Here is a 23,906-nt window from a genome sequence, read left to right on the forward strand (position 1 = left end):
GCATGTGGGAAAAATTATCTCCTCATTGGAGCCATCACCTCATAAACAGTCTTAATCTACACCAGGCCATGTGGGTTGCAGGGAAAAGCCAAGTCCCCAGCTCCAGGTGTGCTGCATTGAATCAACCATGACAGTAATTTCCCCTTATTTTGCAATAATTACGATTAGGTGCTGCTCCCCTCCCCAACTTTTCTTGCTCAGAGGTTGCAAGGAATGTCACCTCTATCTTTTGTCTCTTCAAGCACTGTGGCTGTGGAGAAGCTCATCTGGTAGGTAGAAGGACTAAGTAGAAGGCACTGTCTGTAGCACCGTCCTCCCGTTGTTCATGGATCTGCTCAAGCGTGCCCAGTAACATCTCCATTGTGAGACTTCTTGTTACTGTGTTTGGCATATCAAATATGTCACGGGGAGCTTGCCAGGCTTTGCCGTGCAGGTGAGATACTCTCGGTAGCTTGCCGGGCTCTCCGAGAGGGGCAGAGGAATTGAAGCCCGGTCGCCTGGGTCAGCCACGTGCAAGGCAAAGGCCCTACCCCTGTGCTATCGCTCCCGAAGAAGGCAATGAATAATTATCTTGGTGTATTTTCTGAGTCTTTTCTTTTCTTTTTTCCCTTTAGTTTTCAGGCCACACCTGCTGGTGCTCAGGTCTCTTTCCTGGCTCTGCATTGAGAAATTACTCCTGGCAGGCTCAGGGAATCATAGGGGATGCCAGGACCTAGGTCAGCCTTATGCAAGGCAAGAGCCCTACCTACTGTGCTATTGCTCCAGCCCCTCTGAGCCTTATTTTACTTTTCACCTCTCATGGCTGCTGAATTAATATAGAAGCAACAGCTGTTCTCAATATACAACTCTTGATTAAAAGGTAGCCCTGGAATCTATGGGCCATGTTGACCTAGTAGGAACTGTAACGGTAAATGTTCCCTGTGACTGAAGGGAAGTAAGCAGGAAGTTAAAGAGAAATGAACAATAAACAAAGAGCAGCAGCTGAAGACATCTAGAGATTTATTCCTGAGTGTTTTCCCTTCTGTCTTCAAATCGTAATCCCTCAAGGACAAAGAATTGGTTAAGTGGTGGATAAATTCGCCCCTGCTTGAGGCAGCAGATTAGATTAGATCAGAGTAATCTGGAAGGATTTGGGGGAGGGGCAGGAACATATAACTAGAAATAACTTTCATACCAACATTAAGGTCTTTGCCTCTACACCTAAAAATATCAGTACAATGAGGGTGTTGTCAGCCTTAGTATCAACTTAGTATTTACTGTCCAAATCAGTGATCAGATTGAGGGTGCATGGCTAAGAGGCAATTGGGCAGGATTTGTGGGGTATCTTGATTCTTGGGCAGATCTTGATTCTTGCTCTATGGTCGGTACTTGCATATGAAATGTTGGCGTTTGTTGCAGTCATTGCTGGTCCAATTTAAAAAATCTAAAAAGAATAAAGAAAACTTAAAATCCATGTAGTTCTATATTGAATTTACTGGTATTATCTCGGAATTTTGCTTGGAATCATGGGTTAATCGATTGTTAATTACTTGTCAACTTGGTTAAGCAGAAGTTGGTTAAGCAGAAGACTAAATGTTGCTGCGAAGAGATTTTTAGTTAATCAATCAATTAATTTACTTGTTGGGCTACACCTAGCAGTGTTCAGGACTTAAGCCTGACTCTGCTTTCAGGTCCTGGCAGTGCTCAGGTACCATATGGGATACTGGGGATTGAACCCTGGTCAGCCGTATGAGAGGCAAATGCCCTATCCACCGTCCTATTGCACAAGCCCTTTTTGAAGGTATTTTTTTAGATGGAACTCATGTTTAAAGATGGAATTCATGCTTAAGTCAGTTGACTACTTGGAACAAAGCAGGTTAATTTCCATAGTATGGGTCACCATCCAATTACTGAAGATTTAAAGAGAGAATAAAGTTGAAGAGCCCCAGAAGAGGAAGAAATTCTACTTCCAGATTACTTTGAGTCTCAACCTTTGCAGCATTCTACTTTTAAAGTCTACTTTGGACAAACTGGCAGGCTACCGAATGTAACCTGCCCACACGGCAGAGTCTGGCAAACTCCCCGTGGTGTACTCAATATGCCAAATACCAGTAACAATGATGGGTCTCATTCCCCTAAAGAGCCTTGAATATAGCACTTTCTTAAAAATCTCAGGGCTAGGATGAAGGAGACATTACTGGGGCCTGCTCAAGGCAATCGACGACTTTTAAAGGAATTTCAAGTCTCCTGGACTGCCTTATGGGTTTAGATTTGCATGAGATAAAATTGCATGAGATAAAATTTTATTTCTCTATTATCTCTATACAACCTATTGCCTCCTCCATTTCTTGAGAACCCTGACAAATACATCTCATAATTTTGTTAGCAGTAGTGAAAATAATTTAAACACCATCCACAATTGCAAGAAGCTACACACCAGCACCAATTTTTTGAAGACAGGCGTGTTCTGACTTAAATGAATTGAAATAAGGGATTCTTTCATGTTTAAAAACAGGATGCTGTGACTAATGGAGGGTGATTTTTCTTCAAGTTCATAGCTATGCACCTAAGAAACAACAGCTTGAAGCTTGAAGATCTCACAGTTGAAGCAGTCATATTTCACAAAGCCATTCATTTCTAAAGAACCAAGGAGGAGAAAGAAGAAGCGTGTCTTTTGAAGGAACCTTTTGCAGAAGAGATAAAATTACTTCCTTTCCAGACACCAATCTCCCAGAATCATTTTTTATCTGAAAGTTTCTTTGGAAGAATTTAACATTTTCCCGAGTTAATGTTTCATTGGGTTCTGACCTGAATATCTGAGTTTGGTGCCAGTATGTATTGGTTGGAGAGAGAGAGAGAGAGAGAGAGAGAGAGAGAGAGAGAGAGAGAGAGAGAGAGAGAGAGAGATGGCATAATGGCAGAACCTGCAAAGCAAGTAAGGCATGCCTCTCCCATTTCTATTCCTCATGAGTATAGAGAGTAGGTCTTATCCATGCCCACATCCAAGTAGCCCATATCCAGAGTCCTAAAATGTAACTAAGAAGGTTTTGCATATCTTTTGGTTCAAATAACTACAGAGAACACACCATGTTGACTCACAGTACCCATTGTACTCTCTCTCCAACCCCCTATCTTTTAAGTTGTCAGGAAACAATTTAATCACTGAGTTGGCATAAGTAATCTCAGACAACTTCATTGTCGGGAGCTTTGCCAATGTGAACACAGCTGACAGAAGAAATAATTTTGTTTGTGAACTCTGTCTGCTAAGATCTTAGAACTGTAGCGAGGGCTTTGGGAAGTAGCTGGTCTATTATTTCCTTTAAGTCTGTCCAGTATCTAGCCCTAAAGGGTCTAACAAATGTATAAAGCAACATTTGACTCCCCCCCTTTTTTTTTTTTTGCTTTTTGGGTCACACCCAGCGATGCTCAGGGGTTACTCCTGCCTCTGCACTCAGGAATTACTCCTGGCGGTGCTGGGAGGACCATATGAGATGCTGGGAATCAAACCCAGGTCAGCCACATGCAAGGCAAAAGCCCTACCCGTTGTACTATTGCTCCAGCCCTAACATTTGACTTTTAAAATGTTTCTCAGACACACAAAAGAACTTGGAACCGAGCATCTTCCTGCCGAGATGCTTCTGGACTTTGCCCCAGGCCAATTCCACCAGGCTACTCCAGACAGGAGCAGGGGCTGTCCCTCCGCCTGCCCCCTAGGAATCCCGGTGGCTGCCAACTTCCAAAACCTAATGAGAAGCCCCGGCCTGCTGGAGCAGTAACGACAAATGCCAGGCCTCACAGGGGTAAGGGAGGAGACAGTCCCTCTCATCCTTATGCTGGGACCTGAGAGGATGCCTACGAACTGTCTCTGGCTACCATTTAAGCTCCTTAATGGTCATGATCCAGAGACACAGAAAAGAATCTTGGAACTGAGCAGCTTGCTGCAGAGATCTCTCCAGGCCATAATTATCTAAATTTTTTATTTCTTTTTGGGTCACACCCAGTGATGCACAGGGGTTACCCCTGGCGCTGCACTCAGGAAATACTCCTGACAGTATCTAAAATTTTAGAATTTCAAGAGCATGACTGCAAGAGCGACCACATGACATCTTATGCTATTCATAACAAGCAATACAAAATAAATTGTCTAGCATTGCCTTTTCGCCAGATTTGAGTAGTGGCAGGAAAATTCCGAATAATAATGGTGGGAATGGTGTTGAAATATTGAATGCAATCAAAGTAGAGAGTATTGTGGAAATTGTCTGCCACACAGGCAGGGGAAGGCTTGGAATGGGGGGTCAGGAAACTGGAGATTTTGGTGGGCAAAATGTAGGGGCTGGAGCTATAGCACAAAGGGTAGGGCATTTGCCTTGCCCGTGGCCGACCCGGGTTTGATTTCCAGCATCCCATGTGGTCCTCTGAGCATCTCCAGGAGTAATTCCTGAGTACAGAGCCAGGAATAACCCCTGTGCATTGCCGGGTGTGGCCCAAAAAGCATAAAAAAATGTGTATTGGTGAAGGGATGGGTGTTTCATCATTGTATGACCCAAACTCAAACATGAAAGCTTTGTAACTGTGTCTCACAGTGATTCAACAAAATAAAAGAAAATGTTTCTCAGTTGACCCTCCTCTACCATTGAGACTATTTTCTACTCTTTTAACTACAATGTCTGCTTTACTTGGTTAATTCTAATAAGTTTCTTATTACTTTCTAGGTAGCCCACTTTCTTGACATGTGAATTATTCAATTCCTCCTCCCCTTAGCTTCGGTAGAAATCCATATTTCAGTGGCTTCTACCTATCAGTCTTGGCTACAGTCCTTCCATCTAAATGGACATGTGTTTGACCACATCACTGTGACATATGAGGGTTTGTGAAATCTCTCCCTCATCTGGGATAAGACCCTGTTGTCTCTGCAATCCTTTCTAGGCCTAGATTCAATATTCACCTATTTATGTCTTCCATTAATTTTTTTTTTTGGTCTTTAAAAAGTTTCCTGATTTCTTTTTTCCCATATAAGCTTTACTTATTTATTTATTTATTTTTGCTTTTTGGGTCACACCCGGTGATGCACCGGGGTTACTCCTGGCTCTGTACTCAAGAATTACTCCTCGCAGTAGCTCAGGGGACCATATGGGATGCTGGGAATCGAACCCTGGTCGGCTGTGTGCAAGGCAAATGTCCTACCGGCTCCAGCCCCTAAGCTTTATTTTATTTTAATTAAATGTCAATGAGATACACATCTACAAACTTGTTCATGTTGGGTTTCATGTTACATTTCATATAATATGATGCATTACGTAAGTTTCATATAATGTTCCAACACCGGTCCTTTCACCAGTGTACATTTCCCCACTACCAATTTCCCTAGTTTCCCTCCCATCCTTCCCCCATTCCCCACCCTCTGCCTCTCACTCTCTCTTTCTCTTTACTTTTGGGCCTTGTGGTTTGCAATACAGATACTGGAAGGTTATCAGGTATAGCTTTTTACCTACTTTCAACTCTAAGTTCCAGTCCAAAACGATCATTCACATCAACTATTGTCATTCTGGTTCCCTCTCTATTCTAACTGCCCTTTGCCCCCCAGGCACTCTTTGGCAAGCTTCCAACCATTTATCCTGGCCCTGTTTTCCTTGGCCTTGGATATTAGTCTCATACTAAATATATATATATATATATAAAAGGCCCTCCCATTGTTCATCGATTTGCTCGAGCGGGCCCAGTAACGTCTCCATTGGAGATTTTGTTGTTACTGTGTCTGGCATATCGAATACATCACGGGGAGCTTGTCAGGCTCTGCCGTGCAGGCGAGATACTCTCGGTAGCTTGCCGGACTCTCCGAGAGGGGCAGAGGAATCGAACTCGGGTCGGCCATGTTGGCTGCATGCAAGGCAAATGCCCTACTGCTGTGCTATATATATATATACATACATATATATTTAATATACATTTAACACATATTATATCCCACAAATGAATGCAGTCATTTTATATCTGTCCCTCCTCTTCTCACTCACTCATTTCACTCAGCTATGTAAGCTTTGTTCCTTGGACAATAGTATACCTTACTCCACCCAAATTTTAATACCGGTGTCTTCAGCCTAGATCATGGCCCAGGCTACTTCATGGCTATGGCCTTTTAGAGTTGGTAGCATGTTCCTTTTGGCCTGGAGTATCTTTTTCACGATTCATACTTTCCTTTTCATGCTTACAACTGAAATATTGCACATCAATTGTCCAAGGTGCTCAACTAGGAGAGATTTAGCAAAGTCTGGTGACATTTTTGGTGGTCACAGTGTGTGCATGTGTGTGTACGTGTGTGAGTGTGTATGTGTGTGTGAGTGTGTGTGTGTGTAGTGGGGGTGTACTGACCTCTACTGATTGAAGAGCAGGATATATTAAACCAACAGTGATCCAAATGGTTCTTTTTTTTTTTTTTTTGCTTTTTGGGTCACACCCGGCGATGCGCAGGGGTTACTCCTGGCTCTGCACTCAGGAATCACTCCTGGCGGTGCCCAGGGGACCATATGGGATGCTGGGAATCGAACTCAGGTTGGCCACGTGCAAGGCAAATGCCCTACCCGCTGTGCTATTGCTCCAGCCCCCCAAATGGTTTTTAAAACAAAGAACTATCCAGCCCAAAATATCATTAGTACTAAGGTTGAAAACCTTAACTTGAAATGACATAGGGAGGCTCCAATGTCTTTGTGCCCCTTGTAGCTGAAGTCAAGGACACCAAATTCTGAGAAGGAAAAGCAGGGAAGAAAACTATGTAAGAACTTAGTCAAAGAAAGGATTCCAAGGCTTCTGGGGATCCCTTGTTAAAAAGCATCCAGAAAGAATTCTTCTGATTTCACTACATGTATTTGCCGCCTGCAGTCCAGGTTACTCAACATGTGACATCTGTCTACTGATAGGCATAGGAACTGAATTTAGAAATAGATGTATGAGGGGGGCTGGAGCGATAGCAGAGCAGGTAGGGCATTTGCCTTGCACGCGGCCAACCTGGGTTCGATTCCCAGCATCCCATATGGTTCCCTGAGCACTGCCAGGAGTAATTCCTGAGTGCAGAGCCAGGAGTAACCCCTGTGCATTGTCAGGTGTGACCCCCCACCCCAAAAAAAAAGAAAGAAAGAAAAGAAAAGAAAAAAAACAAGATTATTTAATGAGGTAAAATAGCTTTTATTAAAAAATTTAAAGACCTGTGAGATGTGAGGGGGGAGAGAGAGAGAGAGAGAGAGAGAGAGAGAGAGAGAGAGAGAGAGAGAGAGAGACATGTTCCAGGGAAAACACAGGCTTCTCTAGAGTGGAAAAAGCCAGATAAAGGAAGATTTAAAGAAAAACATCAGTAAATAGCAAAATAGTTGGTACATTAATAAGACAATATAAAATGATCAGACAACAAAGCTTGGCCAAGAAGCCACCAATGTGGTGGCAAGGCCAATGGATTAAGAGGGAGCAATGTCCACTGTTGCCCTTACTAAGAAAAGGAGAGGCGCTGTGAGTGAGGGATGCCAGGGAGGGAGATGCAGGTACGGGTGCACTTACTGTTATGGTAGCTCATTTCAGCGCAGTACTTGTTCCCACGCGCAGACTTGCCGGACCAGGTTTTGAACAGATACATGGCCCCATCAATCCACTTCCACTGCTGCTTCTGTAACAACAGGAGAGGGAGCATTGACAGACCGCTGTTGACTGACCACTGCTCTTTGTCCAGGTGGTTCCCTCAGACCCTTTAAAAAAGTAATTTTAATGGAGAATTCGGGAAAACAAGGAAATATGTAGCCAAGAAAAAAATAGAAAAACATCCCATTTAACCCTAAGAGAAAACATTACCAATACTTTGGCATATTTGCTTCTGGTGTCTATATGTACTAAAATGTCGTGCTTTTAAATATATATCTGTATATAAATATATGTATATATATTTGTATGTAACTTTGTAAACATTTCTTAAATGGTAAAGATGTTCCCTGATTGACTATAATATTGATTTATATAATTTCCAATTACCACCTATTATAAAGAAAACTGATATAGTAACAACTTTGTTTATAGATATAGTAACAACTTTGTTTATAGATATATATAAACTTTGTTTATAGATATATTCCTACTTAGGAATAGATATATTCCTAGGATAGAAATTTGTGACTAATTGTCAAAAATGTAGGAAGACTTTGAAATATTGCCAAAGTATTTTCCAAAAGGAGTTCAGTCATAGGAATTTACATCTCTACCTACATAAATTTTGCTTATATCCATTTTTAGGGAGAGAGGGTTTCCCACATGCCCTGAGGGGGACCTGGGTCCCCACCCATGGTTCTCAGCCAATCAGAGAGCAGGTCAGTGTGACGCACTGAGGGTGGCAAGTGCAGGGATGGGGTGGGGTGGAGGCCTCCAGGTTGCACTCAAGTGGATACTTGGCGGACCATATGATTCAGGAATGGAAACCAGGTCTGGAATGAGCACTGCTATACTGTCTCCTGACCTTGTTTGAATTCTTAAAATTATTACTCATTAAAAAAAGACAAAAGCTTAATAATTTGATGAGCAAAATAATGTTAATTCATTTCATTTTTTTTAGAAGTTTAGAATCACGATCACGAACACGACTATCCTATTGTTCGTCAATTGCCTCGAGCAGGATCTAGTAACGTCTCCTTCGTGCTAGCCCAGAGATTTTTTAAAAAGTGCCATACTCAAGGCTCTTTCAGGGTTAGAAGAATGAGACCCATCATTGTTACTGGTATTTGGCATATTGGGTACGCCACAGGGAGTTTGCCAGACTCTGCCATGTGGGCAGGTTACATTTGGTAGCCTGCCAGTTTGTTCAAAGTAGGAATGAGATAATAAGATGTCACGAGGCCGCATTTGCGGCCACGCGCTTCCGGGAGCTGGGTTTTATAGTCTCTGAGTCGTGGCCGTTGATGGGATTACACGGCACCAGGGGGCCAGTTGGTGGGTGTGACCCCTGCCTACTGGAATTTGGAAGTTTAGAATATTAATTAACAATTCACTCAGATCTGAATGCAAAGATACAATATTACTGAATATCTCATGGAAATACATGTGAATTACTATTCTGTCTCTAAATGAAAATTCTGATCCATGGGAATATAAAGTAAAAATAATTATATAAGATATTTGTAATATCTACAGATGTTGCAGTAAACAGAAAGTCTGTGAGTTCTCTCCTTGTGTTTGTTTGGGTAAAGTATAGAAATCCCACAAAAAGAAATCTGCAAACTCTAGATTCCAGCATGTAGAACTGAGATAACAGCCTAAAGACCCCTGTGCCATCCCTTACAATGAAGTACTAAAAAAGAGTGTGGGAAGGCTGGAGAGATAGCACAGAGGGTAGGGTGTTTGCCTTGCACGTGGCCAACCCGGATCCAATTCCCTGCATCCCATATGGTTCCCTGAGCACTGCCAGGAGTGATTCCTGAGTGCAGAGCCAGGAGTAACCCCTGTGCATCGCCGGGTGTGACCCAAAAAGCAAAAAAAAAAAAAAAGAGTGGAGGAAAAAGTAAAAGGTGATATAAAAAATAAATAATTGTAGAAAAAAATAGCTGAAAGTTTAGTCAAGCTCAATCTTATACTGAGTCTTTGTATGTTGGTGCTGATCCTGACAATTCTTAGGGGGTCATACAGTACAAGGACTGAACGGTCTCCTGAATATGAAACATGTGCTTAGCCACTGAGCTATCCCTCGGGTGCCTACATTTCTTTATTGATTTTGATATAGAGTATTAGTTATATATATATATACACATATATAAAACATTTACAGTTTAATACTACTAAAACAATATTAATGTAGGCATTGATAATTTATAAATATATGACTATAAGACACTGCAGTAAGTGTATTTTTCTCTTTTTTATGTCTTCCTTTTTTGTACTTTTCTCTAGGATACTTTACTGTGAAGTTCCTGATCAACAGCAGTCATGAGTCCTCAAGTTTTTCAAGGGTCAACTGTTATATCTATACATACATACATATATATATGCAAACTATATATATGTAGTTTGCACGGATCTTAATGATTCTGAAAAGTCGCTGAGTTTTTGTTTGAAGATTTAGGAGGCTCTTAACTGGGCAGAAGGTCATTACAAACGTGGCCCTGATCGGTAGCCTCAAGGCGTTCTAAGGCACGGGCTAGCTCTCTCACTCTCTGGGGGAAATTTGCGATCCAAGTCTCAGGTCACCTTCTGTGGGTCATGCAGGCCGATCCAGACAGACTTGACTTTTTGATAGCCACGTATGTATCCTGCTATAACGCTGGCTTCCTTTGTACTCAGAACAGATGCCAGGTGGGCTCCATTTCCATGTGATTGGCACTCGAGCTGCAGGAAGGCAGGGAGAAGTCATATTAACCATGAACTGAAGTTGAAAGCACAACCCTCCCTCAGGATCCCACTACACCTGGTTCCATGGTTACACACAGTCCCTTCCTCCTCTGGATATGATCTGAACCCTCAGAAAGTGTTCCCATAGGAGAAGCAACTACTCAAATATCATGCTCAGAGGAAGAAGGAGTACAGGTTAAGGCATAAGCTTTTGGTCTGGAAAAGAGGCCTAGGGGCCTAGTTTTTCATTAGTTTATGAGGCCTTTATGAGTCACTTCACCTCCGGGACTGTTTTCTTATCTCTACAGTGGACAAAACAATGATTGCTACGCAGCAAATTGTTATGAAGATATAATAGAGGTGACTATAGCATTGTAACACTGTCCTCCCGTTGTTCATTGATTTGCTCAAGTGTTGCGTCTACAACAAATTGTGAGCTTGTTGTTACTGTTTTTGGCATATCGAATTCGGCTTTGCCGTGCAGGCGAGATACTCGGTAGCTTGCCGGGCTCTCCGAGAGGGGCAAAGGAATCAAACCCAGGTCAGCTGCATGCAAGGCAAATGCCCTACCCACTGTGCTATCGCTCCAGCTCAGAGGTGACTATATACCATAATAGCTGTATTTCACTGATTGTAACTGCTGATTCTAAAATGTATCATTATTTGGATCTCATGTCTCACCAAAAAAGAAAGAAGATAAACAGAAATAAACATACCATATTACATCAAATTTAAAAACATTGACTTAGCAAAAGGCATCACCACACACACACACACACAAAGAGGCAATCGGGCAATTGGAGGATTTTTGCATGGCATATGTTTGGCAAAAGGCTGACCCACAAAAATGCAGAGAATTTAAATAACTCGGCAAAGCAAAACAAAAACAGAAAAACCAAAAAAGCCAATCCAATCAAAATGGACACAATATCAAAGTAGACACTTTTTTAGTTCCAAGGGGAACTAATAGATGAGACTCATGGAGTTATCATGCTAACATCACTTATCACTAGACAAAGGCAAATCAAAATCACAATGAAATAGACTTCACACCAGGAGAAAGTATTATGTTAAGTGAAATGAGTCAGAAAGAACGGGATAGACACAGAAAGACTGCATTCATATGGGGAACATAAAGTAACAAAATGGGAGACTAACACCCAGGAATGGCTGAGATTAGTACCAGGAATTTTGCTCCATGACTTAGAGGCCAGCCACATGTGCCAGGGGAAAAGGAAGCTCAGATAGAGAAGGGAGCACCAAATAAAGGGTGTTGGGAGGATCCTCCCAGGAGGGGAGATGCATGTTGAATGTAGACTATAGACCAAACATGATTGCCACTCAATGCCTCTCTTGCAAAACACAGTACCCAAAAGAAGAGAGAGAGAACGGAGGGGAATGCCCTGTCACAGTGGTAGGGTGGGATGCGGGGGATGGGGGGTGGGAGGGATGCTGGGACCCGTGATGGTGGAGGATGGGCACTGGTGGAGGGATGGGTATTCGATCATTGTATAATTGAAACCCAAGCACAAAAATTTGTAAGTCTATAACTGTACCTTATGGTGTTTCACTAATAAAAAAATTAAAATAATAATAATTAAAAAAAAAGAAACAGACTTCACACCAGGAGAATAATGGGAAAATGTTGGTGAAGATCTGGAGAAAAAAGAACACTCTTGGTGGTAATGTAAAACTGGTGCAGCCTCTACAGAAAATGACATGGAAAATCCTTAAAGTAGTAAAAATGGCAATTCTGCATGATGCATAAAAATCATTCATAGGTTTCTTATCCAAAAGATGCAAATATTTGCACCCCTATGTCATAGAGCCATTGTTCACAAGCGCCAAACCATGGAATCAGCCTAAATGTTCATCAATAGAACAAAGATATATGGGATATATACTCAGTGAAGGACTATTCTGTCCCTGACTGTAAAAACTATATTTTGCGTGCGCCCACGGTGGGGGGGGGGGATGGGGGAAGAGATGTGAGGATGATGATATATGGTCGGGGGTGACTCAAAAAGGAAAGAAAGAAAAAAAAAGAACTGAAGGATGTCTATGTTCCAAGTTTCATCTAACTGGAGTTTCCATTTTCCCCTCCCAGATAAGCTAGGATACGAAGGGCTGGAGCGATAGCACAGCGGTAGGGCGTTTGCCTTGCACGCAGCCAACATGGCCGACCTGAGTTCGATTCCTCTGCCCCTCTCGGAGAGCCCGGCAAGCTACCGAGAGTATTCGATATGCCAGACACAGTAACAACAAAGTCTCCAATGGAGACGTTACTGGGCCCGCTCGAGCAAATCGATGATCAACGGGAGGGCGTTTACTTTTATGAAGTGAGATGTAACTATATTCTCTGTTGCCACTCTTAAAACTTGCAGCTCCAAACTCAAGGGTTTTTTTTTACACATTTTAATTTTTAAAAATATTTATTTACTGGCTTACAATACTATTAATGATGGCTTCTCATGCTCAGGGAGATCATACAGTACTGGGAATCCATCTTAGCACCCGGCACAGGCAGACTATGAGCTCAGTTTCTTTGTATTATCTCTCCAGCCCTGCCACTGTATTTTTTGCAAGTTATTTCAATATATTCAGCAACACCACAAGCTAGTAGTGTTATTTCTCATTTTGTAGCAAGAGAAGTGATTAAAATGTGGTATCGCAATAATGGAGGGCAGAGTTGTGATTTACAGATTCAGGTCTCTTCATGACAGTGTCCTCCTGGTTTCTTCCAAATTGGCAATAGAACCTACAGGGACAGTCAGTAATATGTTCTCTCCAAGCCTATGAGCTCTTCTTTCAGTGACCAACATGAGAAAACCCTTTTCTGCGTAGCTGTGTGTGTGGAGCAGAGGGCTGCATTGTGGTGTTCAGCGCCCCTCTGGCACCTCCCTAACTTGCTGGCTCAGCTGTGGGGCATGACAATTTAGTGTTGGGCCCAAGAGGTGGTGCTGTTGCATTTCGGTCGTGCTGGGGGTGACCAGAGTTACCCCAGCAGTGTTCAGGGCCCTGTGCAGTTCTAGGGATTACTGTCTGCTCTAGTCCTCTGAGCTAACCCTCCATCTTCTATTTTCTTTAAAGCTATATTATAGGGGCCAGAGAGAGAGTTCAGTGGATAGAGTGTTTGCCTTGCACGTGAGTGACCCAGGTTTGATCCCCAGCACCCCATGTAATCTCCTGAACCTCGCCAGTAGTAATCCCTGAGTTCAGATCCAGAAATAAGCCCTCAGTACCACCAGAGTGGCCCCAAAACCAAATAAAATAAAATAAAAAATAATAAAAGCTATATGATATTCACACATCAGCTCAGGAGACCATTACATGAGGGCAGACTACCTTGAGGTTTTTTTCTGCTACTTACACCTCTTGGTGTAATCGCTTGGGGAAATTACTCATGCTGCTTGAAGTTTTCTGTTTCAGTGTCAAATCTTGTGCTAATTCAGAATGCTGTAAGCCCAGAGGAGACTTGCATCCTTAGTTTCCTTATTGTTGAGTAACATATAGATGGGTAATCTGAGGTCATTCTGGCACAGATCAAGCTCTTCTGGTTTCCCCAAGAAGTCACTTCAATAATACAACCACATACGCAGTAGAAAATAATAGCAAAGCCTAGAACCTAGATTACAGAATGGAGAAAACCAAGTTGGGGGGGGATGGGAGGAATGAAGAGTTGGCCTAGAAGTGATGTAAGGACAGTGGTCTTGGGCATTTTGGTGATGGAGAGTCACAGTAACTATATACATGAATATATGTTAACACTATTGTAACCGTGAGCCCTAAACTATGATAATTACTATTTTTAACATAAAAATATCAAATAATCATGTTTAGTGAGCAGCAGGGCTGGAGCAATAGCACAGCGGGTAGGATGTTTGCCTTGCACGTGGCTGACCCAAGTTCGATTCCTCTATCCCTCTCGGAGAGCCCGGTAAGCAACCAAGAGTATCCCACCCGCACGGCAGAGCCTGGCAAGCTCCCCGTGGTGTATTCGATATGACAAAAACAGTAACAAGTCTCACAATAGAGATATTACTGGTGCCTGCTCGAGCAAATCAATGAACAACGGGAGGACAGTGCTACAGAGAACAGCAAAGGCTTCCCACACTCCTCAGGAGAAGCAATTGCAGGCTGGAGTGGGTAGGGCATTTACTTCCCAGGTGGCTGACCTGGGTTTGGTCCACAGCAACCCATATGGTCCCACAAGCTCTGCCAGGAGTGATTCCTGTGTACTGAGCCGGGAATAAGCCCTGAGTATCACCAGGTGTGGCTCCAAAACAAACAGAACGATATACAAAAAAGAGAGAAAGGAAGAAAGAAAGAAAGAATTGCAACTGTCTACTTGAGTATCTGTAGACAAGTACCATGAAACAAAAACAGCATTTTTGTGTTGAAATAAATGAAAATATCAATTTTCTTGGATAGCTTCACTTTCTTTTTTTTTTTTTTTAGTGAAACATCATGAGGTACAGTTGTAGATTTACAAATTTTTGTGCTTGGGTTTCGGTCATACCATGATTAAATACCCATCCCTCCACCAGTGCCCATTTTCCACCACCATGGATAATATCCCTCCCACCCCCATCCCCCCCATTCCCCCCTGCCACTGTGGCAGGGCATTCCCTTTTGTTCTCTCTCTCCTTTTGGGTGTTGTGGTCAGCAAAAGAGGCATTGAGTGGCAAACATGTTCAGTCCATAGTCTACTTTCAACATGCATCTCCCCTCCTGGGAGGATCCTCCAAACACCCTCCATTTGGTGCTCCCTTCTCTATCTGGACTGCCCTTTCCACTAGAATACCCGGCTGGCCTCTAAGCTATGGAGTAATCCTCCTGGTGTTGATCTCAGCTATTCTTGGGTATTAATCTCATATTTTATTTTATATCCCCCAGATGAATGCAATCTTTCTATGTCTATCCCTCTCTTTCTGACTCATTTCGCTTAGCATGATACTTTCCATGTTGTACCACTTGTATATAAATTTCATGACTTCATCTTTTCTAACAGCTACATAGTACTCCAATGTGTAGATGTACCAAAGTTTCTTTAACCAGTCATCTGTTCTTGGGCACTCAGGTTTCTTCCAGTTTCTGGCTACTGTAAAGAGTGCTGCAATGAACAAACAAGTGCAGATGTCACTTCGACTATACATTTTTGCCTCTCTGGGATATATTCCCAGGAGTGCTATTGCTGGGTCAAATGGGAGATAGCTTCACTTTCTGTCCGGTATTTTTGAAATCCCTCTCTGGTAAGTCTTATATAGCAATGTAATAAAACTTTCTCTAAGTTGCTTATCTCACTCCCTCCTTTCATTGATGTTGTTCTGTCTTCCTTGCTGGGGGTGGCTCCCTGTGAGCAAAGTTTATTTCTTACTGATACAGTCTTTGAGTCTATATCAATGAGACTACATCAATGCCCTAGAGTCTTGGCATACAGAACCTACTCAATCAACATTTCCAAAACTGAGTGAACACATGATTCTTTTATATCCATTTTTTATTCCAGGCAACTTTCCTCAGAATGTCATGGGAAGACCCTGGGTTCTGAGTCAAATAAGATCTAATGCTCTGAGTCACGTGACCCCTTGTGTTTTATCAGTGAAGCAAGAACCATATTTCTTACCTCAGCATCATACCAGTTCCTTGACTTCCGGAAATACCCATAGCAATTGGAATTATAGTAAAACCATCCAGTAGCACAGCTGGGTCTCATGATGATTTCTGCACATAAAAATTGTCAATTTTAAGTTATGATGACAAAAAAAGAATCAATCTCCCACATGATCTATTTTTCATACCTAGAATACTATGAGTGAAGCAGAGGTGGGCGCCTTGGATGCGACATCTTGCTACTTTGCCAACATTTTATATTGTTAATATTTTGTCTAGCCTCCTCCAGAAAGCGGTGAATTGAGGAAAAGAAAATAATCAGATATTCTGAGTTATTGCTGGACACTGGTGCTGAATGACACTAGTTCCAGGAAACTCAAAATATCAGTGTGGCCCATTGGTGGAATCGGGTCTTCAAAGGATCATTCTGTGGACACTTCCCCAGTTCCAAAAAACACAGTCTTAACGATCACATTAAATCCATGCAGAACCATCACAGTGGGGCTGGAGGTCAAGCTATTCTGAAGGCCGTGCGCATTAGGGGCACACATTGGTTGTGTTAGGCATCCCCAGAGAGAATCAGTCTGTTTCTGCCATGGCTTTTTTTCCTGCAGCGTTTACTAAGTACTGGGGCATTGCTCCATGAAGTCTGTCTATGTTCCAGTGGTTCTATAACAACGCTGTGAAGTAAGTACAGTGTCAGGGATCGATCTGATCGAACCACTGTGCACAGCACCTGTCCCTGGCTTCTGTGTCATCTCCCTGGATACCACCCGTACAATTCTTTTTATAAAATAACTAGATGAAGTTTGTGTTGCTGTTGGCTCTGTGATGATGCTTCTCTTTGTCATGCATCATTGGAAAGATGGTGCTTTGCTTTAGGTGAAAGATAAAGAAATCACTGTGAGGTCATGATTTTGATCCTCAGACCTTGTTGAGAGAGAAAAGTCATTGTTTAATTTCCCCTTACTTCCTTGAAATGCCTGACCAGGGGCCAGACAGGGATAGCAAAAAGTGATGACTAGGCATAATATTCTCAGTAGGACATGCTTCCCCCCTCACCTTTCACAGCACCGACAGGTATGACACTGGTGGCCACAAGAACCTCTGTCCCGAGTGGCACCACACTACCAGCTTGCACACAGCAGCAAGTGTCTCTGGGAGAAGTTCCTAGGTCCCCTAGGCACCACTTTGGGGGAGTCAGGGAGCGGACGGTGAACTTAGACTTTCCCCATAATTCATAAGACAAAGAACATAATGAATGTGTCAAAAGAGCAGGTTCCCCAAGAGAGTAAAAGTTAATTAGAAAGTCTTTATCCAGTCATCAGTTCTTGGGCATTCAGGTTGTTTCCAGATTATGGCTATTGTGAACAGTGCTGCAGTGAACATAGAAGGCAGATGGCATTTCTGCTGTGTGTGTTTTTAAGTTCCTGGGGTATATTCCCAGAAGTGGTATTGCTGGGTTATATGGAAGCTCAATTTTTTGTGTTTTTTAAGAATGGCCATATTGTTTTCCCATCAGATTGGACCAGTTGGCATTCTCTCCAGCAACGAGTGGTTGGAATCTACCACAAGTGTGTGTGTGTGTGTGTGTGTGTGTGTGTGTGTGTCTGGGGGGGGGGTAGGGAGACAGAGGATAGGTAAGATAGAAAAGGGTCCAGAATGACAATAATAATTAGAAATGATCATGCTGTACAAGAACTGAGTGTTGAAAGTAGGTAAAAGGATAGCACTGTAGCACTGTCCTCCCGTTGTTCATCGATTTGCTCGAGAGGGCACCAGTAACGTCTCCACTTTGAGACTTCTTGTTACTGTGTTTGGCGTATTGAATACGTCACGGGTAGCTTGCCAGGCTTTGCTGTGCGGGCAAGATACTCTCGGTAGCTTGCCGGGCTCTTCAAGAGGGGTGGAGGAATCGAACCCGGCTCAGCTGGGCTGGCTGCACACAAGGCAAACGCCCTAATCTTTCTGTATCTGTACTGCAAATTACAATGCCCAGAAAGGGGTGGGGGCGGGAGGGAGAAGGAGGGAAGGAGGGAGGGAGGGAGAAGAAGGGAGGGAGGGAGGGAAGGAGAAGAAGGGAGGGAGGAGGGAAGGAGGGAGGGAGGGAGGGAGGGAGGGAGGGAGGGAGGGAGGGAGAGAGAAGCGGGGAGGGAGAGGAAGAGAAAAAAAGAGAGAAGTGCCTGTCATAGACGCAGGCTGGGCGGGGGAGTTGGAGGATGGCAGGAAGGAAACTGGGGATATGGGTGCTGGGAAATGTGCACTGGGGGAGGACAGGGTGTTGGAACACTGTATGACTGAAACCAAATCATGAACAGCTTTGTCAAGGTCTAGCTCACTGTGATTCAGTGAAAAATATTTTTTAAAAAGTAATTAGAAAGTCTTTGTAGCAGGACAAGGAACTGGGGAGGAACAGCAGAAGAACCAGCTGGGCATGCTCTGGTTCTACCTTCTCCAGGGGAGAGAGACTGGAGAGTTTTGGTGAGACCTGGGAGTCTTCCGAGGAAACAAGTTGGACAACTTGTAAGCCTCTTAGGGGAGCCAGAAGTGGAGTAATAGGGTGTCGGGAGCCAAAAGGTCAGAACAGCCTGATATGCAATTTAGGAACTAATTTCTTCTTGGAAAAATGTTAAAATACGTTGTGTAAGTTTCTGAGCTACGCCTGACATAACTGCCATGAGCCAGCTGTCAGGGCTCACACCCTGATTCACTGGAAACCTGCATGCTTTGTTAATTCCTCATTTTGCCCACTTCCTCATGTAATCAATTATAAAAAGCTAGCGTGGGAGAAATAAGTTTGGAGCTTGATCAGAGTCTTGTCTTGCTCCCATTCTTCTGTCTCTCTCTTTTTCCCACTCGCGCACCCTCTCCCGGTTATCCACGTTGACTGGTCCCGCGGGTCGGGACAATAGGGAAGAAACCGCCTGGTTAGTTGGTTTAAAATGGCCATGAAATACAGCTACATGTGGGAGCTGGCGGGGGGCACGGGGGGCGTGGAAACTAGTCTCCCAGAGTTGTTTAGCGCACAACATAATTCTAGGGAAATTCTGAAATTCTGAGAAGCAGTCTCTGGAAATCAGCCTGAGGCAGATGGCAGAGAATCTTAAAGTACAGGGATGTGCAGGGGTGTCTCTGCCAAGCGCCAAAGAATACAGCTGTGGGTGCCAATAAAACACCCAAAGAACCCTCCTCTTGGTATTTTTTTTCCAGTGAGTGGTCATCCCTCTGGCTGGGACATTCCCAGTGGGAGAAACACCAGGCAATACACAGCACTGAACTTCCTCAAGTCCATACTTCCTTTCCTCTTCTGACACAGTGCCATACCCAGCTGGGCTGAAGAGGGTTATGAAAAGCACCTGAAACTTAGCAGAGCATCAGGTAAGCTTGTTCTGTGATCGCTGGGTGAGTGAGCCCTTCTTTGGGCTTCATTTTCCTCAGTAGTAGAACAGATGCTATATTTGATGAGCCTGTATTTCATTTCTTTTTTTTTTTTACTTTTTGGGTCATACCTGGCAATGCACAGGGGTTACTCCTGGCTCTGCACTCAGGAGTTACTCCTGGCAGTGCTCAGGGGACCATATGGGATGCTGGGTATTGAACCTGGGTCAGCTGCATGCAAGGCAACACCCTACCTGCTGTGCTATCTCTCCAGTCTCATTTCATTTCTTTTTTATTTCAGATAGTCCCTGGTATTTATTCTGAGCTCACTAATTCAGTTTTATTCCCCTGCTGTTTAGAATATTCTAGGGCGTCCTTCCTGATGTGTTGACATTTATTTTGCACTTGACGCTGGGCATAGGAATTCTTTTTTTTTTTGCTTTTTGGGTCACACCCAGCGACGCTCAGGGGTTACTCCTGGCTCATGCACTCAGGAATTGCTCCTGGCAGCGCTCGGAGGACCATATGGGATGCTGGGAATCGAACCTGTGTTGGCCATGTTGGCTGCGTGCAAGGCAAACGCCCTACCCGCTGTGCTATCACTCCAGCCCCGGGCATAGGAATTCTTGATGTGTTCAAATAGAAAAGCATCCCAATTAGGTAGCTCTCATTATAGATATTACTTATTGACTACTAATATGCCAGGAGCTGTAAATACATCATCAGTACCCTTCACAATACACTTGCAAAATATTGATTTTAAGATAGACTTAATTGATGATATAACTATGGCTCACAAGTAGCCAAGGTTGAAATTTGAGTCTCCAGCCCTTGTACTTTTTGATTTTGGGGGTCGGGGTGGTTTTGGACCACATCCCCTGTTCTCAAGTTCTTGCTCTTGGCTTCGAACTCAGGGATCATTCCTGGTGGGCTCAGGGAGCCACATCTGATGCCAGGAATCAAACCTGGTTTTGCCACGTGTAAGGCAAGTGCTCTACTTGAGGCAAGCAGAGTGCTTCTGCACTGCTGCCCGGACCCTCAGCCCTTGCACTTCTCTTTGCTTGTTGATGTTTGAGTCACACCCAGTGCTGCTCAAGGATCACTCCTGGTAGGGTTTAGGGGGTCGTATGTGGTGCTGGGGATCAACCCTGGCTTGGCTGCGTGCGAAGCACCCTGCATTCTTACCACCTCATGTTATTTCATTCCCATCTTTAGTGTTTATTTCAGGCGGTGCCTTGCTTCGGCCGAAGTGACTGGACAGTGGTGTCAGTGTGATACAGGAGCAAGGGCCATGGGTCCACCCTGCTCAGGACTGATACTCACCCCCCAGGACCTCAGTGCAGGCGATGCAGCTCAGCACTACCAACAGCCAGGTGCTTTTAGAAGCCATCCTTGTCTCTCCTTGGACAGAACCGCTTCAGAAACGTTCGCTGCAAGACACTCCGAGTCCTTGCTAGCTTTTCCGTGGGTCTTCTGGATTCACCTAGATCAGCAATCTGAACACATCCGCACCGTGTGAGAAGGACCCATGCATCTCGATGCCAAGTCACAAGTGCAGGCCGGAAAATGACTCTGTGGCTGCCCAGATCATGCAATAAAAGGAATCTAAAACTTAATGTAGAGACGCGTGAAATTTAACCCATTAGGTTTCATTCTCTCTTGCAAAGCCTCTGGGCCAGTGGTTGAGGTCTGAGTATACCCTAGCAATTGCTTTAAAAGTCTGAATGGTGTCTGAATTGGTCTACCGGGAAAAGTGAGCCGATGCTCTTCTGGCTATTCCCAGAAAAGCCAGAAGAAGGCGCTCAAGGAAACTTTTTTTTGATGAAGTCGCTGCAGCCAGGTCAAGCAGATGAAATTAAATCAATTCAGAGAAATCACAACAGTGATTTTTTTTTTTCAATCAAGAATCAAATTTAATATACGTCCAATATCTGCATCCAAGTCATTTGTCGGCTGTTACTAAGGCTACAGCAGGATGGAGCTGGACTTGGCCTCTTCCCTTTAAGGGATCAGCATTCTAACCTTGATTTTCACTGTCACTGTCACTGTCCTCCCGTTGTTCATCGATTTGCTCGAGCGGGCCCAGTAATATCTCCATTGGAGACGTTGTTGTTACTGTGTTTGGCATATCGAATACATCACGGGTAGCTTGCCAGGCTCTGCTGTGCCGGCGAGATACTCTCGGTAGCTTGCTAGACTGGGGCTGGAGCGATAGCACCTTTATTTTCATTTTTAATTATTTTTTTGGTGGTCCACCTTTGTTACAAAAGAAACTTTGTTATATTTCTTTTAACCAAATAGTACATGAATTTTTCTTAAAAACCTTGAAAATAGGGGCTGGAGCAATAGCACAGCGGGTAGGGCGTTTGCCTTACACGCGACCAACCCAGGTTCGATTCCCAGCATCCCATATGGTCCCCTGAGCACCGCCAGGGGTAATTCTTGAGCGCAGAGCCAGGAGTAACCCCTGTGCATCGCTGGGTGTGACCCAACAAGCAAAAAAAAACAAAAAAAACCCCCAAAAACCCTTGGAAATAAGTAGCAAATCCAAATTCTCAGAGATAAATATTGTATAGAGACATCGTTATATGCACATTTGTGTACATAGCTTCATGTAAGAGGATATGTATTTCTACATCCTGTTTTTTACTTTTTAAATCAGAAACAGAAGATGGAAATGAACCTCCCTTCATTGCCGACCTTTTCATGCCATTTGAACTTTTAATGCTTTTGGAATAAATCTTACCTTCAGGTTGCAGCTTCATAGATGTTCACTGTTACATTGATACCCATGGCTAAACCGTCCTTCAAATTAGCAGTATGGTCTCTTCTAGCAATAGTGCACTGGAATGTTGCTTCCTAACTTTCAACAGACTCTTAGTTTTGTCTACATATTTTCTTCCTAAATTTTGTTACTGTGGAGATTAATGATCTCATAGTTGCACAGCTGCTCAACCGCGAAGCCTCAATTGACTCAAAACTACTTGACACCAAAGCCAATGCTTTTTATAGAATCACAATCAAATTAAACAGCAACTGAAAGCCTGACAGACTAGAAACATTGGATTGGACTTGTCATTTCTGGCCCGAATTTTATAGCAGGAGAAACTGGATATTCAAAGAAAACCTTCTCCCTCCACAGCAGGAAAGATTACCTGGTTTGCTTGAAGGCTCTGAGGACTCCTGACTTCCTCAGCATCCAGAGAGATCCTGGTCAGTGTCCAGACCTTTATATCTTCTCTCCTCAAGACCTTTATTTTTTTTTTATCTTAGACCAATAATGTTACTTACAAATAATAATCTAGCTATAAAAGTTTTATCTGCAATCAGAGAAAACTTTATGAGTTGGTTTAGGAATATCTCTCAGCCATCGAGTCCAACCAGAGAAAAGAGCCTCTCCCTATTTGCAAACAGATATTTTTCTTTACATCACCTATCATTCAAGCCTGACCACATCCTGTCATGGTTATAAACCCATCTTCCATTCCCCTTATTTATTTTTCATCTTGCCTCCCTTTTTCTTACAAGGTGTTGATTTCCTTTATTTCTCCTTCCTGCCTATAAAAATGTCCCATTTCAACTCTGGAGAGTCATGACGCTTCTTCTGCGGTACCAAGAATTTTCTGGGGGGGTGGGGCGGGGAGAAAAGTAAATGTAGGCCCTATAGTCATGCTGTGTGCTTAAGGAAGTAAAGATTTTCTAATCACTAAGTTCATCACATTAGCATGCACCTGGTGCCTCTCATATTTGCTTGGGATCCTCTTGTGGAACAAGGCACTTAAATCTTAATCTCGTCCAAACATGGGAGATTACATTGAAATAGCTCACACTGGTATACTTTACAATAAAATATTTTCACCAGTCATAAAAAGATGAGCTACAAACAGGTGGTGTAGGACATGCACTCACATTTCATACGCTCTGTCAAATACCCTGAGTATTAAAAGATTAGGAAACCTTCCTGGGTTCAAAAATCTGGTCAGTGACAGAACTGGACAATCTTATCCTAAATCTAGCTCTCGGTTTATTTAATTACATCTTATTAAGATGTAGTCTATTTGGGAAAGGTAATGAGATTTTCTTTTCTAGTGTAGATAGAAAATGGTTTGAGTATTCTGGTAGGTGTCAGAAAAGAATCAACTGCCAATTGTAGACTTAGAACTTTAAGACTGGAAATAGTCATGGGGATGACCAAGGAGTTAACCCTTTCACTCTAATGTTAAGAACTTGAGGCCCAAGGATCTGTGGCAGGCTCAACTCACACCTAGTTACAAGTGAAGCTGAATACTGGAAGCCAGACTTTTTCATAGCTTCTGAAGTGTAATCCAGTGTACCTTTTAAGACCCTACTCAGCTTTTGTTAATGGATTTTCCCAACTTGTGTAAAAATTCCTGGCAGGACAGGAGAAAGTAATGCTTTCGTGACTTAAAAAACATATTTTAAAGGACACTGAAGAAAGAGTATAAGGATCAACTTTGGATGACTCTTGATCCAGATACTAATTCTGTTACCCAAAAGCTGTTTCACATCAATCCTGCTCCAGAGACTCTGTGTGCCCTTTTCTAACTGTATGTCACAGGGTGTTA

At 43.2% G+C, this 23,906-nt stretch overlaps 1 protein-coding gene across 1 annotated transcript; it reads right to left on the reverse strand.

Moving 5' to 3' along the window:
* Positions 1-1,355: 1,355 nt before the first annotated feature.
* Positions 1,356-20,710, reverse strand: REG4 (regenerating family member 4). The gene is made up of 5 exons (XM_056126430.1): positions 20,644-20,710; positions 15,956-16,053; positions 10,189-10,326; positions 7,525-7,630; positions 1,356-1,423 (listed from the first exon to the last, which is right to left on the reverse strand). The coding sequence occupies exons 1-5, from the start codon at positions 20,708-20,710 to the stop codon at positions 1,356-1,358; spliced, it is 477 nt and encodes a 158-aa protein (XP_055982405.1).
* Between the last annotated feature and the right edge of the window lie 3,196 nt (positions 20,711-23,906).

Source organism: Sorex fumeus, unplaced genomic scaffold (assembly GCF_029834395.1).
Source record: "Sorex fumeus unplaced genomic scaffold, SorFum_2.1 ptg000001l, whole genome shotgun sequence".
Lineage (NCBI taxonomy): Eukaryota > Metazoa > Chordata > Mammalia > Eulipotyphla > Soricidae > Sorex > Sorex fumeus.

Excerpts from the sequence above, each read along its gene's own strand:
- REG4 (XM_056126430.1), bottom strand. The coding sequence starts at position 20,710 with ATGGCTTCTAAAAGCACCTGGCTGTTGGTAGTGCTGAGCTGCATCGCC. Across the intron at positions 10,327-15,955 it reads GGAACTGGTATGATGCTGAG|CTCGAGTGCCAATCACATGG; the intron begins GTAAGAAATATG and ends GCCTTCCTGCAG. Across the intron at positions 1,424-7,524 it reads TGAAATGAGCTACCATAACA|ATTTTTTAAATTGGACCAGC; the intron begins GTAAGTGCACCC and ends TATTCTTTTTAG.